Here is a 14,644-nt window from a genome sequence, read left to right as displayed (position 1 = left end):
AGGCCATGGTGGCCAAGATCATACAAGACTGAGTGGATTTTGCATTTGAATAAGCGTCAAGGATTACGCCAGGCAGTATGTTCCTAAAAACAAAACGTTGAACTGGGTCATCTTAAGTCAGCGGCCTATTGTGACCTTTAAAAATTCCAAGGAGGATGTATAATGCGGTTTCTGTTATCAATAAATTCAGAAGGAGCGCGAAAGTCTATCGTATACAGTAAGGTGTGCAGCAAAATCAGGCTGGTTTTGATCTTGATTTGACCTTCATACCTAATCCTAGATAAATCGAATTTGTTAATCCAACTGCTGTGTTGCGTAAGAAGCCATTTCAGAGATACATGCCTTCGTCCAGCATTCCGCTGTTGTATGAGGTTGAGCGATTCCCTAGAAACTGTCTTCACTGAATCCATATCCTGGCTTTGACCTGTCGTAGATCAGCGACCTTAGAAGGAAGATATCAGTTTTTGATACCAAACATCTGCTATTCACTTGTCTCCGGTTATGCAAAAGTTGGCGCGGCTACTCCACGTAGTTCGGAAATTGTTCCGGAACAATCTTCGGAGGGAGGGTTCAAATTGCCCTCAGCCCAACGCGTGTTAACGCACGTACAGTGTTTTTGTGCCGTTTTGGGGGCTTAGTAGTTTGTGGTGTATGACCTTCAGTCCAGCAGACCACAGAGTTGTCGGCGTGAAGATTGGCAACCGAGTTGCATTGCTGGATGTAGCGTAAAATGGCCTTCGAAAGCTTCTTCTCATCACAAAACATAAAGCTGAGCTTTATATTTCCAACGTCAACAGGAAAGGTGCCATAGATACAGGTTATATCAAACTGTCTGAACCCCAACAAGCTAGCGAAGCAAGCAAGCAAACCTATTTCAAGACAATTTGTGACATTAAATAAACTACAATAGTGAATCAATCCGCCAAATAAAAGTGTTCCATGTTACGGTGAAACGAAAGGCAGCTATAACCGAGACAGGACTCCATAACTATGGCCTACGTTCATTCTTGACGAAATGCACGTCAGGCAAGCGCAGTTGCAGAGACGCCCGCCAGCTCTGGCCGGCCGGCGGGCGGACCGCCGTACTCTAGCTGCAGTAGGTGGCGTCAGTCGTGCTGCTCTGGATCCAGGACAGCACCGCTGTCACCCTGGCGAAGACGTCGGGCGTGTTCGCCACGGCGCACGGCCGGCCGAACGAGACGACGCCGATCAGGGCGTACTTGTTGTTCTCCAGCGTGACGAGCGGACCGCCGCTGTCGCCCATGCAGACGGATTTGCCGCCAGCAGGCAGGCCGCCGGCGCAGATCATGGTGCCGGTGACGAAGCTCCACGAGGTCCTGCACTCAGCCTCAGAGCGGACTGGCAGCTCGACCTCCTGCAGCTCCGTAGCCTGCGGCTGCGAGGCACCGAGCCGGCCGAAGCCGGTGGCGATGGCTGTGGCGCCGGCGTACGTCTGGCCGGCGGTCGGCAGGCACACGGTCGCCCGCCGGCTGTTGAACGCCACCGGACTGGACAGCTTCAGAAGCGAGATGTCATAACCCTGGCTGTGCGTCACGTAGGACGGGTGATCGATGATCTGGCTGACAGTGTGACGCGACTCACCGTCGACGACGCTGATTCGATGGTCGCCCAGCAGCACCTGGATCTGCGACGCCGTGCTACCACTGGTGCAGTGGGCCGCCGTCACCACGTACCGGTCGTTAATGAGACTGCCGCCGCACCAGGTGCGGGTCCCGCCGGGGCTGACCAGGCCTGCCTGCCACGGGTACTCGTTGACCTCGGTCTCGACGCCGCCGACCACCCGGGAGGCGCGGTTGGCCACGCCGCAGCTGCAGCTGCCCGAGGGAGCCTGAGTCGTAGCCCCCGACCCGGACGCGGCCGTAATGGTGCAGGAGTATCCAGTCTTGACTACCGAATAGTCGGCATGGAAGTCAATGGCCAGTGATGCGCTGTTGGAGACAGAGGGGCCTTGGGTACCGCAAAACTTGTTTCCGTTCACCCGCAGCCAGTCCCACGCACAGGAGCTGTGAGACTCGATGTTGAACGCGGAACAAGTGATGGAAAGACTTGCAGCGCCCGACCCCGGCGTCAGGTTATAGGCGCAGTCGTAGTTGTTTCCGTAGTTGGAAGGATGGTTCGGTGATGTGATGGTGTACGTGCCCACCGCCAGCGCGTGGTCACCACAACTCAACGAGTCCGAGGGGGGCGCGGACGCGGCCGTAATGGTGCAGGAGTACCCAGTCTTGACTACCGAATAGTCGGCATGGAAGTCAATGGTCAGTGATGCGCTGTCGGAGACAGAGGGGCCTTGGGTACCACAAAACTTGTTTCCGTTCACCCGCAGCCAGTCCCACGCACAGGAGCTGTGAGACTCGATGTTGAACGCGGAACAAGTGATGGAAAGACTTCCAGCGCCCGACCCCGGCGTCAGGTTATAGGCGCAGTCGTAGTTGTTTCCGTAGTTGGAAGGATGGTTCGGTGATGTGATGGTGTACGTGCCCACCGCCAGCGCGTGGTCACCACAAGACAGAGAAGTGCGTGCAACTTCTAGCCCATGGTCAAAAGGCACGGGCTCCAGAGACTTGGCGTCGTGGACGGAGGGCGGTGGTCTTCGCAGCAGAGACGGCGGCGGCTTGGCCGCGGCCGCGCCCAGAAGAACGATCACCAAGAATGCTGCCATTGCGACCGCTGATACACTGAGAGCAGCTGGAGCCGCACGCGTATAAATACCGGACAGAAATCCGCTTGTCACTGTCAGCCATTGTTTTGCTGAGGTTGTCGTGTACTTTGGTTGTATGACAACAAAAGAAAGAAGCTACACAGCGGCACCACAGCCTTCCACGTAGCAGCTGTGCCGATGACGGTGGGGTTCTACGCGAGCGTTCCATTGTACAGACAGAAGGAGATCTGCGAGTCAGTAATGTCGCCGATGCACACGTGTACGGCATGTCGTGAACAGCATCACAGGGCGTTGGTACTGCATAGTCACACAGACTTGCACCGTCACATTTCTGTGGGGAGGGAGGCGTAGGCGAATCCTGCCACCAAATGACGTATCCTGGTTGCCCGCAAAGCGGTGCTGAGTTCGCCATCCAAAATAACTGCAAAGAAGTGACGGGCTGCTTCCGTGAGCTCACGAGAAAAATAAATGAGGTTTACTATGTTTACTATTATTACCAGTGATCCAACCAATTAGCAGGTGGTGGGTCCAGAGGAGTCATCTGATATAATTGTAGGGCGTGTGAGCCCCCCCCCCCCCCCCGCAGTGCTGGTTTGAGTCCCTCCAACGCTCCTCTGAGTCCCCCCAATGCATATGAGCAGAGGGAATGCCGAGCCAAATGAATGCAGAACAATTGTGTTGACATTGGTGTATTATGTAATGCTTACCTAACAGCATTAATAGTAGCATCATGGATATTTTGTGCTGAACAGCATCGTGTAGGTACCAAATGCTTTTAACCATGCTATCTACCTCATATGTTACACCAGTGTGCAGATGTTTGATAAGTTTTTCAAAAGACAGCGACTGGATTAGAATAAAGGACAATTAACTGCCATCAGTGGTAGCTTCTGAAAGTCAACAATGACCCTGATGAAAGTCAACACATGTTTTCACCCAACAGTGGCAAGTGCAGGTGTTGCTTGAAGTCGCATCAGTGGTCCCAGCCCTGTGGGCCGGGCCCACAAATGCTAGTCAGGGGGTCTTTTGCGCCCATTGGGCCCCATGAGGGGTCCATGCGGACTTTTATGTCGGTTAGGCACCACCTGCGCTGAACAGTCTTCTCTGTGTCGGTTTGGGTCTGAGGGCCTGTTTTCCAAGCAGGGATGAGGCTAGGACCCGCGATTTACATTGTTCGGGCCCCTGAGTCAGCGTGCGGGGGGGGGGGGGCGGTCCTGTGTCGGCCAGGGCCCACAGCGCCTAACAAGGGGCTCTGTGTTGGCAAAGGGCCCTATAAGGCCAGGAGTAACGTTCAAGAGACGAGAACAGTGGCCGGATGGACTGTTCGGGAAAGACGAAGGACCCGATTGGAGCGCTAAACGGCCAATGGTTCTAGGTCACATGACGTATCCCAGTCGGTAGGGCCGTGACCTCAGATTTTAGTCAGAGGGCCTCCTGCATTTATTGAGAGCTCCTTTGCCCAATGCAGGCCTCTATTTCGGCCAGAGGCTGCCAACACCAACAGATGGCTTCGGATCCGTTTAAACACTTGGGACTCACTTCCCGAGCAGAAGCAAGACTGGGGCCCACGATTGGAAGTGGTTTGGTGGTCCCTGAAACAATTAGGGGCTCAAAATGACCAACAGTGACCAAGTGACCAGCCCTGAGGCCCTGAGTCGGCTGAGGCTGTGCTCGAGGGGCTCAAATGAAGAGGCCAAAGGTGTCCGAAAGGCTTCTCGGAACCAAAGATCCCTGGCCCGATGGAGGCTGAGGGGTCCGAAGTGTCCTATGGGTCAAAGCAGCGACACCGTGTCCTGAGATGTCAGTCAGAGGGACTTTTGTATCGATAGGAGGCTATTGGGACAACGCCGGACCTTATTTTGACCAGAAGTCACGAACACCGAGCACCTGGTTCCGTGTCAGCCGGAAACCTAGGACCCGCCTTCCCCCAGCAGTGACGATGTGGCTAAGCCCGATGATGTTTTTTGGGGAAGGGGGTGCTTACAGCTGATGCATATTACAAACACGTATATTTTGACTCGGCAACATAACATGCATATTAAAAACAAGTAGATTCCGGTAGATTTTGCTTTTTTGTGAGGTGTCGTAATTGGTAAGGAGTACTGTTCGGTTTGGGGAAATGAATATCAAAGCCTGTTTGTTATGTCTTATATCCTCCATACACTTAAAGTAATAGCCAAATGTTGTCATAAGATGCATATAAAATAGAATTAGTTAAGAAATGTTACGCTGATAAAAAAACTGATCCAGTGGTATTGTTCTTATTCGACCTTACGCAAGAACACACGTTGAATTACATAACATATTTCAACAACACAAATTACCCTTTGCACCCAACTTGGAAAAATCACAACTCACTTTCAGTTTCAGTTTGGAAAAATGTGGTCGAAAATCGGGGAAAACATGGGAGCACGTCAAGCCTTTTTTAATTGCCCAAGAATACAGTAAAGACCCAGCATGGCGCAGCTCTGCCCAAACAACGGCAGTCTCGAAAGTTAGTCCGTGCAACTGGACTGACAACCCAGTTATTGACGGTTTTTGGACAAACAGCCGAAAAGCTCATTTGGAGGATGTCTTTTTGGCACCTGGTAAATGGCAACCTGGGAAAGGCAACATGAAAGTAATTCGACGAGCAAAAAGTCGAGTCACCGAAATGACGACCGCAAAAGATGAAGTATCCAAAACACGGACGTTGGAATAACGCTGCGAAGCAACATTTGCAACTTAATATAAAGCCACTGTATTGCGAGGCGGAACTAGAATCGTAGTTCAGCAACGACGAGACGTAACGAAAAAAGCCTCGACACGTGTTCAGAAGGGAACGGAGAATTGTACCGGAAAAAGTACAAATCAATGCACACTATGGCACATGTGCACTCGCACATTAACAGCAGATTTTATGGCGTTGGGGTGTTTTTTCAGAACTGGTGTTAGAGCTTGGCGATCCGAGCAGATCACGACATGAAGCCAACTGCAATGTGCAGGCGCATGTGCTATCTCACAAACACCCAGGCAGCCCAACGCCGTCAGACACTGCGACGTCAGCAATCGACCAGGAGGCGACATAGGTCGCGTTTTTCCGAAAACAAACTCGAATACGCGCTGACACCTAACCCGGGCGGGTTTGGGGCGTGAAATTCATACCAGTGCATCACGTTCTAAACATACTTTGAATGCTAGGACGTATCCTCCATTATATCAAAGCAAAATTATATGCGATGCGAATGCCACTTGCAAAGTTGCAGTGCATCGAAATTCACTGCCCACTTCATGTCAGTTGCATCACAATTGAAACACGACCTTGCGGCCGGAAAAAAATTCCCATATCTAGATCTTTTTCGGTATTTTATGCTCAAAAGTTTGGGACACTGAGAGTCGGCTGCCTAAAAACAGCGAATCGGCCCACCGGCCGGGCCATAAGAAATACACTGACTTGTCGCCGACCTATCGCCGAGTCGGCTGACCAACTACAAATCATAGGATATTTTTGTCGCTAGGTTGGAATAAAACTTAGCAAAGACATCACGGTGCTGTAGAGTACGGTAAGGAGTCTTTACAGAATCGTTTGCTTGTGTTGTGTGGCGAAATTTATTACCATGGAGGCATAATATCTATGTATGAAGACCTAATCTTATGTTTTACATAGTGTGCTGTACTTTGTCGTTTCGGTCGTCACCAAAATTTGCTGTCGAAAAACATTTTTGGCGACAGGCCTCGCGTGAATAAATGATTTTTTGTTGCCGACCTTATTTACCAAGTCGGCAGGTTTCACCACCCCTGACCGGCTCATTAAAATCGTAATTCGGAGATATTCAGAAGAATTTCGAGAAAACTGGCACTATTGCTCAAATTGCACGCGTCTGATCTGCCAATAACTGAGCACTAAAAGGCAGCATACTCTCTTTAACAACATACACTTTCGTAATCAGGAGGCTTAACACTGCCATCGGCAAGAATTTGTTGTCCTGATGGCTCGTATGGTTGGAGTGTTTGCATTCCATTACACTCACCCGGACGCGGTGGATTTGAATCGTTTAAGGCGTTCGCTGTTTATTGTTGACAGACACGGTCTGCGACCGGTGGCAGCGATTTACAACCTACGTTCTCGGGGCCATCAATTTGTCTGTAGAACCAGAATAAAAATTCTGACAAACCTGTATAATATCGGTTTAGAATGAGCCCACTGAACTATTTGTAACTTAAGAGCGCTGATCATTTATTCCATGCAATCGTTTAATGTCTGATTCCGCAGTTTATTCACATTCACAATACAAACAAACTTGACCTTGCTTGACTTGATCATGAAATATTTTAGCGATAACTTTTGGTTGCCATGCGTGGGACGGCCGGACCAGGGCAGTGGCCGTCAACGGCGGAAGGAAGTAGGGCTCAAATAATTATTTCCAAAATCTGCCATGTGAATAAAGAGCGGACAAGAGCCTCCGCCTCTTTTCCTCTCTCCCCCCTCCCCCCCCCCCCCCGGGCAATGGGCTTGCCTCCCAGCAAAAGTTCCTGAAGTGCACCTTAAGTCTGGCCCCTACCCCACCTTTTGAAACGTTCCTACGCTTATGGCCCACCATGACCCTTTGGCAAAGGGCGCCGTACCGGGGAAATAGGTAGGATATCGCTGGCTACACCAGCAGAATGCTTGTGACTGGGCGGACCCGATGAGAAGACTATGCACACAGCCAACAGCTTAAGGAGACCAGAGTGCTCCTTGTTTAAAACATTGCGAGACGCATGCGGCCTGTAACTATCAGCCTACTTTGTCTTCTTGTTTGACTTTGGACCTCACAACTCATTTTTGACCTCATGTAGGCAAACATTTGTAGCACCGCGTTCAGCTGGTAATTGGAATCCATAACTGTAAGGCGCCTGCATCCCATCCGACGTTGAACATGCAGCGGACTGATGCCATGTCGGAGTCCTCAATATGACCAGGGGGGATGCAAGCTACCCGTGGAGCGACAAGAAGTCCACTCGCTGCCGACTGGGCTTCTGTTCGGGCTTGAAAGCCGACTGGGCTTCTGTTTTCACCCAACAGTGGCAAGTGTATTTATTGCAGAATCATGGCTGTGGTGGTTATACAACATTATCAGCGGCAGCGGTAGTCATCAGCGATCCCTTATCAAGGCTTACCGATATTTTTTGTGTGAATTACACCCCATTCTGATCTTTTCACAAATAGGGAGCTCCCCTTAACTTGAAATGGGAAGTCGTTCTTCCGCAGGAAATCAATTTTGAATTTACGAAGCATTTTTGAAACATAACATCGAGCAAGCGAATTCAAGTATCCCAAATCCGAGGAGAGGTCATGTTTTGAAGGCAGGTGAGGTCAACCTTTTCGACTGGTCCCCAACCGAAAACCAGGGATGAACCTCTCTCTCATAAGTTCGCTCTTGGTCATGGTGAGTGTCAACATACATGCAGAAACAGTGTGCGACGGCTCACCCTCCCCTCCCAAAACAGCAACGTACCGTGTCGTGCTTCAGGTGCCGGTCTCAGGTCGGCTGGCTCATGCCGTCCTCTGTAACAGAGTACTGAAGCGTCGGTTCATTGCTGTTGTCCTGCCCTGAATGCGTGTACTTTCGAGACATCTGCTTCAACAGATTTGGAATAATTTGTTGACAAGCTTTCTTTTGTATTATACTTGGAGACCTCAAAAGCAAAGCAACACTATTTGTGTTTGCGAAGCGATGTCTCATCTACCTTTCTCCGAACTTTCGTTCCGAAATCCGAAATCCGTTCGGACTTCCTCCGAAGTAATGCCCCAAGGTCAGAGTTTAGCTACTTGCAAACAATCTGCTCGCATCATATTTATCAGTTCCAGCGGGCTACAGACGCCGGTCTATGAGCTAAACGCCTCAAGGTTAGCTATACCTATTGGACCAGCTGTGAATGTGTCAATGGGTCAATACAGTAATTAACAGGTCTGTTGGCGCTTCAGACACCGATAACTGGTTTAATTTTGCATGCCCTTGTTTGATCCGAATATCATGATCTAGGTGCCTGCAAATTTGGTGTAAGTGAGTTCCCGTAGAGGGGTGCCTACTCCGTGAATTTTGGGTCTCCGGCACCCTAAGTTTTAAGATCTTAGGAGCAATGCTCCCCCCACCCGAGTGCTTTACATTTAGCAGGTCGCCCGGGAACGTGTCAACTCTGAGTAGCGCAGGCAGGGGTGTGGACACAGCAGACACGCGTACCCCCCCCCCCCCCTGTAGGTCCCGCCCGACGACGATCAGGGACCGGCTTAAGAGCCTAATGAGAAGGGCCCCAAGAGTCTGAAGAGCTTGCTGAGGTCACATCAGTGGTCCCAGCCTTGTGGGCCGGGCCCACAAATGCTAGTCAGGGGGTCTTTTGCGCCGATGCGGCCCATGAGGGGTCGATGCGGACTTTTATGTCGGTCGGGCACCACTTGCGCTGAACAGTCTTCGCTGTGTCGGTTTAGGTCTGAGGGCCTGTTTTCCAAGCAGGAATGAGGCTGGGGCCCGCGATTTACATTGGTCGGGTCTCTGAGTCAGTGTGGGCGTGGGGCGGTCCTGTGTCGTCCAGGGCCCACAGTGCCCAACAAGAGGCTCTGCGTTGGCAAGGGGTCCATATAAGGCCAGGAGAAACTTTCAAGAGACGCGAAGAGTGGCCCGATGGACCCTTCGGAAGCGACGAAGGGCCCGATTGGAGCGCTAAACGGCCAATGGCTCTAGGTCACATGAAGTATCCCAGTCGGTAGGGTCGTGACCTCAAATTTTAGTTAGGGGGCCTCTTGCACCTTTTGAGAATTTCTTTGCCTAATGCAGGTCTCTATTTCTGCCAGAGGCTCCCAACACCAAACAGATGACTGTGGGTCCGTCTCAGCGCTTGGGACCCTCTTTCCGAGCAGAAGCAAGGCTGGGGCCCACGGTTGGAAGTGATCGGGGTCCCTGAAGCAATTAGGGGTTCAAAGTGACCAACAGCGACCAAGTGACCAGCCCTAAGGCCCTGAGTCGGCTGAGGCTGTGTTCGAGGGGCTCAAATGAAGAGGCCAAAGGTGTCCGAAAGGCCTCTCGGAACCAAAGATCAAAGACCCGATGGAGGCTGAAGGGCCCGAAGTGTCCTATGGATCAAATCAGCGGCACCGCGACCTGAGATGTCAGTCAGAGGGCCTTTTATATCGATAGGAGGAGATTGGGACAACGCGGAGCCTTATTTTGACCAGAAGTCACGAGCACCGAACAGCTGGTTCCGTGTCAGCTGGTTCCGTGTCAGTCGGAGTCCTAGGACCCCGTTTCCCCAGCAGTGACGATGTGGCTAAGCCCGATGATGTTTTTGGGAAAGAGGGTGCTTACAGCTGATGCATATGAAACACACGGGTTGTTTCGAAGCACGATAGGTAATGTGTCAAATATTACGGGACACCGAGCCCATCATCAACATGAATGTGAGGTAAATATGGGCACTTGGCGTCCGACGTTTCCGGTACATTTTGTTTTTTTGTTAGGTATCGTAATTGGTAAAGAGTACCGCCCGGTTTGGGGAAATGAATATCGAGGCTTGTTTGTACGGTCTTGTATCCTTCATACGCGTAAAGTAATAGCTAATGTTGTCGTAAGATGCATATAAAATAGAATTAGTTAAGAAATGCTACGCTGATGGAAAATTGATCCAGCAGTAAACACATTTCAACGACGTAAATTACGCTTTGCACCCAACTTGGAAAAATCACAACCCACTTTCAGTTCAGTTCAGTTTGGGAAAATGTGGTCGAAAATCGGAAAAACATGGGAGCACGTCAAGCCATTTTTAGTTACCCAAGAATGCAGTAAATACCCAGCATGACGCAGCTCTGTTCAAACAACGGCGGCCTCGAAAAGTAGTCCGTCCAACTGGGCTAACAACCCAGTTACTGGCGATTTTTGGCACCTGCTAAATGGCAACCTCGGAAAGGCAACATGAAAGGAATTCGACACGCAAAAAGTTGAGTAACCTAAATGACGACCGCGAAAAGATGAAGTATCCAAAAGTCGAATAACGCTGCGAAGCAACATTTGCAACTTAATATAAAACCGCCGTATTGCGAGGCGGAACTAGAATCGCAGCTCAGCAACGAAGAGACGTAGTGGAAAAAGCCTCGACACGTGTTCAGAAAGGAACGGAGAATTGTACCGGAAAAAGTACGGATCGATGCACACTGTGGCACATGTGCATTCGCACATTAACAACAGATTCTATGGCGTTGTTGTGTTTTTCAGACCTGATGTTAGAGCTCGGCGATCCGAGCAGATCACATAAATCCAACTGCAATGTACAGGCGCATGTATCGTCTCACAAACACTCAGACAGGTCACTGACACTGTCAGACACTGTTACGTCAGCAATCGGCCAGGAGGCGACATATGTCGCGTTACCCGAAAACAAATTCGAATTGACACCTAACCCGGGCAGGCTTTGAGCGTGAAATTGACACATACGTAAATGCAGCATCTGCACCACTGTTTCGTGTCGCTTGTGTCCTTTTTACGCGTTTGTATTTTATGCTCTAGCCACGCTCGCTGTGTTCACTAATCAGCACCACTCGCTGTGGACAGACGACTTACGGCTCGGCACAGTCACGTGTCTGTTTATTTGATCTAGGCCACGCCAGACACCTGAGTTTTTTAGGACAAGAATGTCAACGTGTCCTCGTATGAAGAATACTCGACCGGTGCAGTACCAGACGACGGGCACAGCTAAGTGGGCGTCGACGTGTGTTTCGACTTTTCACGATGGGTTCGTGACTATTCAAGTCCGTCGTCACAGCATTAAAACAGGGAGTCAGTGTAAACACACACACACACACACACACACACACACACACACACACACACACACACACACACACCACACACACACACACACCACACACACACACACCACACACACACACACACACACACACACACACACACACACACACACACACACACACACACACACACACACACACACACACACACACACACACACACACACACACACACACACACACACACCACCACACACACACACACCACACACCACACACACACACACACACACACACACACACACACACACACACACACACACACACACACACACACACACACACACACACACACACACACACACACACACACACACACACACACACACACACACACACACACACACACACACACACACGGTGTTTCTTTAGTACAGTTGGCAAGCGCTTGCATGCTTGCTTCACTGCGCACAGTGATAAAAATTTAGAACTGTTAATTGTGTGTGTTTTGCAGTTTAAATCACGGTTCGAGGAGCCCTCGTTGACGAGATATGGCTCAAAACGTGAAAGACTCGGCCGCGGTCTACGCGCGGTGCCGGCGCCCTTTGGCGGCCGCCGGCGGGAGAGAGCGCACTCTTCTTGTCCTCTCTGCAGCACAGGCGCACCTATTCCATGGGATCGGCGATTGTTCGCTGGACGTGGCCGATAATTTTTGCCCCTTTCATCAACTGTCGACCTTTGAATGATGGCAGTACGCACTGCCGTTGCATTAAACGGCATTGTATTGTATCGAAACGTGAAAAACGGCCGGTAGCGGGCAACTCAGTTTCCCTCGCTCGCGCACAAATGAGGCTACAATTTATACCACATGAATGTCCGTTCAATTCCCATCAAACCTTGCTACTCCCGGGTGCGTCCGTGTCCTGTATGCAAAGATGTGGCAGAAAACGTGTAAAGCTTGGGAAAAGAGCAAGGGTGTGAACCGTAAATAAGAAACCACGCCAGTGTGAACGGTGCGGATCGCGCGCGGAACGCCGCCTGCCTTGCCGCTGGCGGGCACGACGCGCGGGAGCAACGTGCCGTGCGCCAGGCAGAGCTGCACTGCGCCAGAGACACGTTTGTGGCGCCGCCCGAGCTGCAGCTGGGCCAGATGGAGGTTGTTTGCGCCTACTACTGCGCGCTGCGCTGGCGACAGGAGTCGCCCTGCGCCTCCTCCCCCGACGGCAAGGTGGCTCCGCCGTTCCACCCGCCGCCGCTTCCAGGCCAGTGACAGCTGTTTGAGCCGGAGTCGCCGCATATTAGGCGCCGGCATCCGGCAATTTGTCCTGCAATTTGCAGCGCAACGGTGCGTTACACAAACTCACGATGCGACTGAAAGTGTAACCGTGTCAGTTGTGAATGTTTGTGGCGTTTGTGGCGTCGCCCGAGATGCACCTGGGCCAGATGGAGATCGTTTGCGCCCACTGCGACGCGCTACCCTCGCGACAAGAGTCGCCCGGCGCCTGCGGCCACGACGGCAAGGTGGCTCTGCCGTTCCACCCGCGGCGTCTCCAAGTCTTCGCGAGCTGTTTGACCCAGACACGCCACATGTTAGGGGCTGCCATCTGGCAATCTGTCCTGCAATTTGTAGCGCAACGGTGTGTTTTACAAACTCGCGATGCGACTGAAAGTGTAGTCGCGTCAATTGTAAATGTTGGGAAACAAAAGCCAAGCCTGTGCGCGCGAGGCGACTGCAACGCACAGCGCGCCGCCCACCGTCATGCCTCCGCCGAGACCGCCCGCGCCCACGACCCGTCCGCCGGCTCGCTGCCGGCAACACTAAAAACACGCCTGAAAGCTCGCTCTTTAATATGAAGCGCGGCTTATTGAACAGTGTGCCAGAGGCCGCCGGCACTGCGCGCCGCCCGCGGCCGAGTCTTATCCGTTGCGCCATATCTTGGCTCCTAAATCAGCTAGAACCGTGATTTAAACTGCAAACAATAGGTGATGAAATGTTCTATGTGTTATCATTGTGCGCAGCGAAGCAGGCGCGCAAGCGCTTGTCTATTATACTAAACGAACAGGGTGTGTGTGTGTGTGTGTGTCCGTCCGTAGACCTGCAGGCCAAACGGTAAGGGGTTTCTGCATCAAATTTGTACACGACCAAGATGTGCCGGCTGCGCTTGACAGAGTCTCGCCAAATTTTCTCAGTTCCCAAAAATGAGCGCGTGCCGAGAGCAGAAATAACGCAAAAATCCAATAGGGTTAACACGCCAATTTCGCGACTCCGGCTGACGGCCCGACACGCCTCGCTTCCCTGACCCGTATCTCGGTAACCAACAGTCGTAGCGACACGCAACGTCCACGGCGCGAAAGGTTTTAATGCCGTTTAATACCGTTTTTGCCGTCAAATTTAATGCCGTTTAATACGACGGCAATGCGTACTGCCATCATTTAAAGGCGGACAACTGGTGGAAGTGACAAACATCACCGGTCACGTCCCACGATCAATCCCCGGCTGAACGGCGGAGCCACCTTGCCGTCGTGGCCACAGGCGCCGAGCAACCCCAGTCGCGAGCGCAGCGAGCCGCAGTGGGTGCAGACGACCTCCATCTTGCCCAGCTTCAGCCCGTGCAGCCTCACAAACGTCCGTCTGGCGTGGTACAGCGCTGCGTGGCGTGCGGCGCGTTTCCGTCACGCCTCCTGCCGGCCAGCGGCAAGGCGGGCGGCGTTCTGCGCGCGATCCACACCCAGACATGTGCCTGGTTCCTAATATTGGTTCCTGGTTCCCACTGGTTCTTTCGACCGAACAAGATGCGGGATCCTGGCTCCCACTGTATCTTTCGATAAAACAAGATGTCGGATTTTGGTTCACATTGGTTCTTTTGATAAAACAACACCCTGAATCCTGGTTCTCACTGAATCTTTCGACAAAGTGAAACCCTGAATCTTGGTTCCCATTGGTTCTTTAGACAAAACAAGACCTTGGATCATGGCTCTCACTAGTTCTTTCAACAAAACAAGACCCTGGATCCTGGTTCTCACTGGTTCTTTTGGCAAAACAGCACCCTAGATCCTGGTTCCCAATGAATCTTTTCACAAAGTATTATGCTGCATCCTCGTTTCCATTGGTTGTTATACAATACAAAACCCTGGATCTTGGTTCCCACTGTTTTTTTTCAATAACACAAGACCTGTATCTTGGTTCCCATTAGTTATTTTGTAAG

General features: G+C 51.5%; 1 protein-coding gene across 1 annotated transcript; it reads right to left on the bottom strand.

Annotated features, from left to right (window-relative positions):
* Nucleotides 1-764: 764 nt before the first annotated feature.
* On the bottom strand, nt 765-2,685 carry LOC119100953 (CUB and peptidase domain-containing protein 2-like). Its single transcript, XM_037224171.1, has 2 exons — nt 2,521-2,685; nt 765-2,181 (listed from the first exon to the last, which is right to left on the bottom strand). Exons 1-2 carry the CDS (start codon nt 2,678-2,680, stop codon nt 1,088-1,090), a joined length of 1,254 nt encoding a protein of 417 aa, XP_037080066.1. The 5' UTR covers nt 2,681-2,685; the 3' UTR covers nt 765-1,087.
* Between the last annotated feature and the right edge of the window lie 11,959 nt (nt 2,686-14,644).

Source organism: Pollicipes pollicipes, unplaced genomic scaffold (genome assembly GCF_011947565.3).
Source record: "Pollicipes pollicipes isolate AB1234 unplaced genomic scaffold, Ppol_2.1 Scaffold_4881;HRSCAF=5763_pilon_pilon_pilon, whole genome shotgun sequence".
Classification (NCBI taxonomy): Eukaryota; Metazoa; Arthropoda; class Thecostraca; order Pollicipedomorpha; family Pollicipedidae; genus Pollicipes; species Pollicipes pollicipes.
This window is presented reverse-complemented; position numbering and strand designations above follow the sequence as displayed.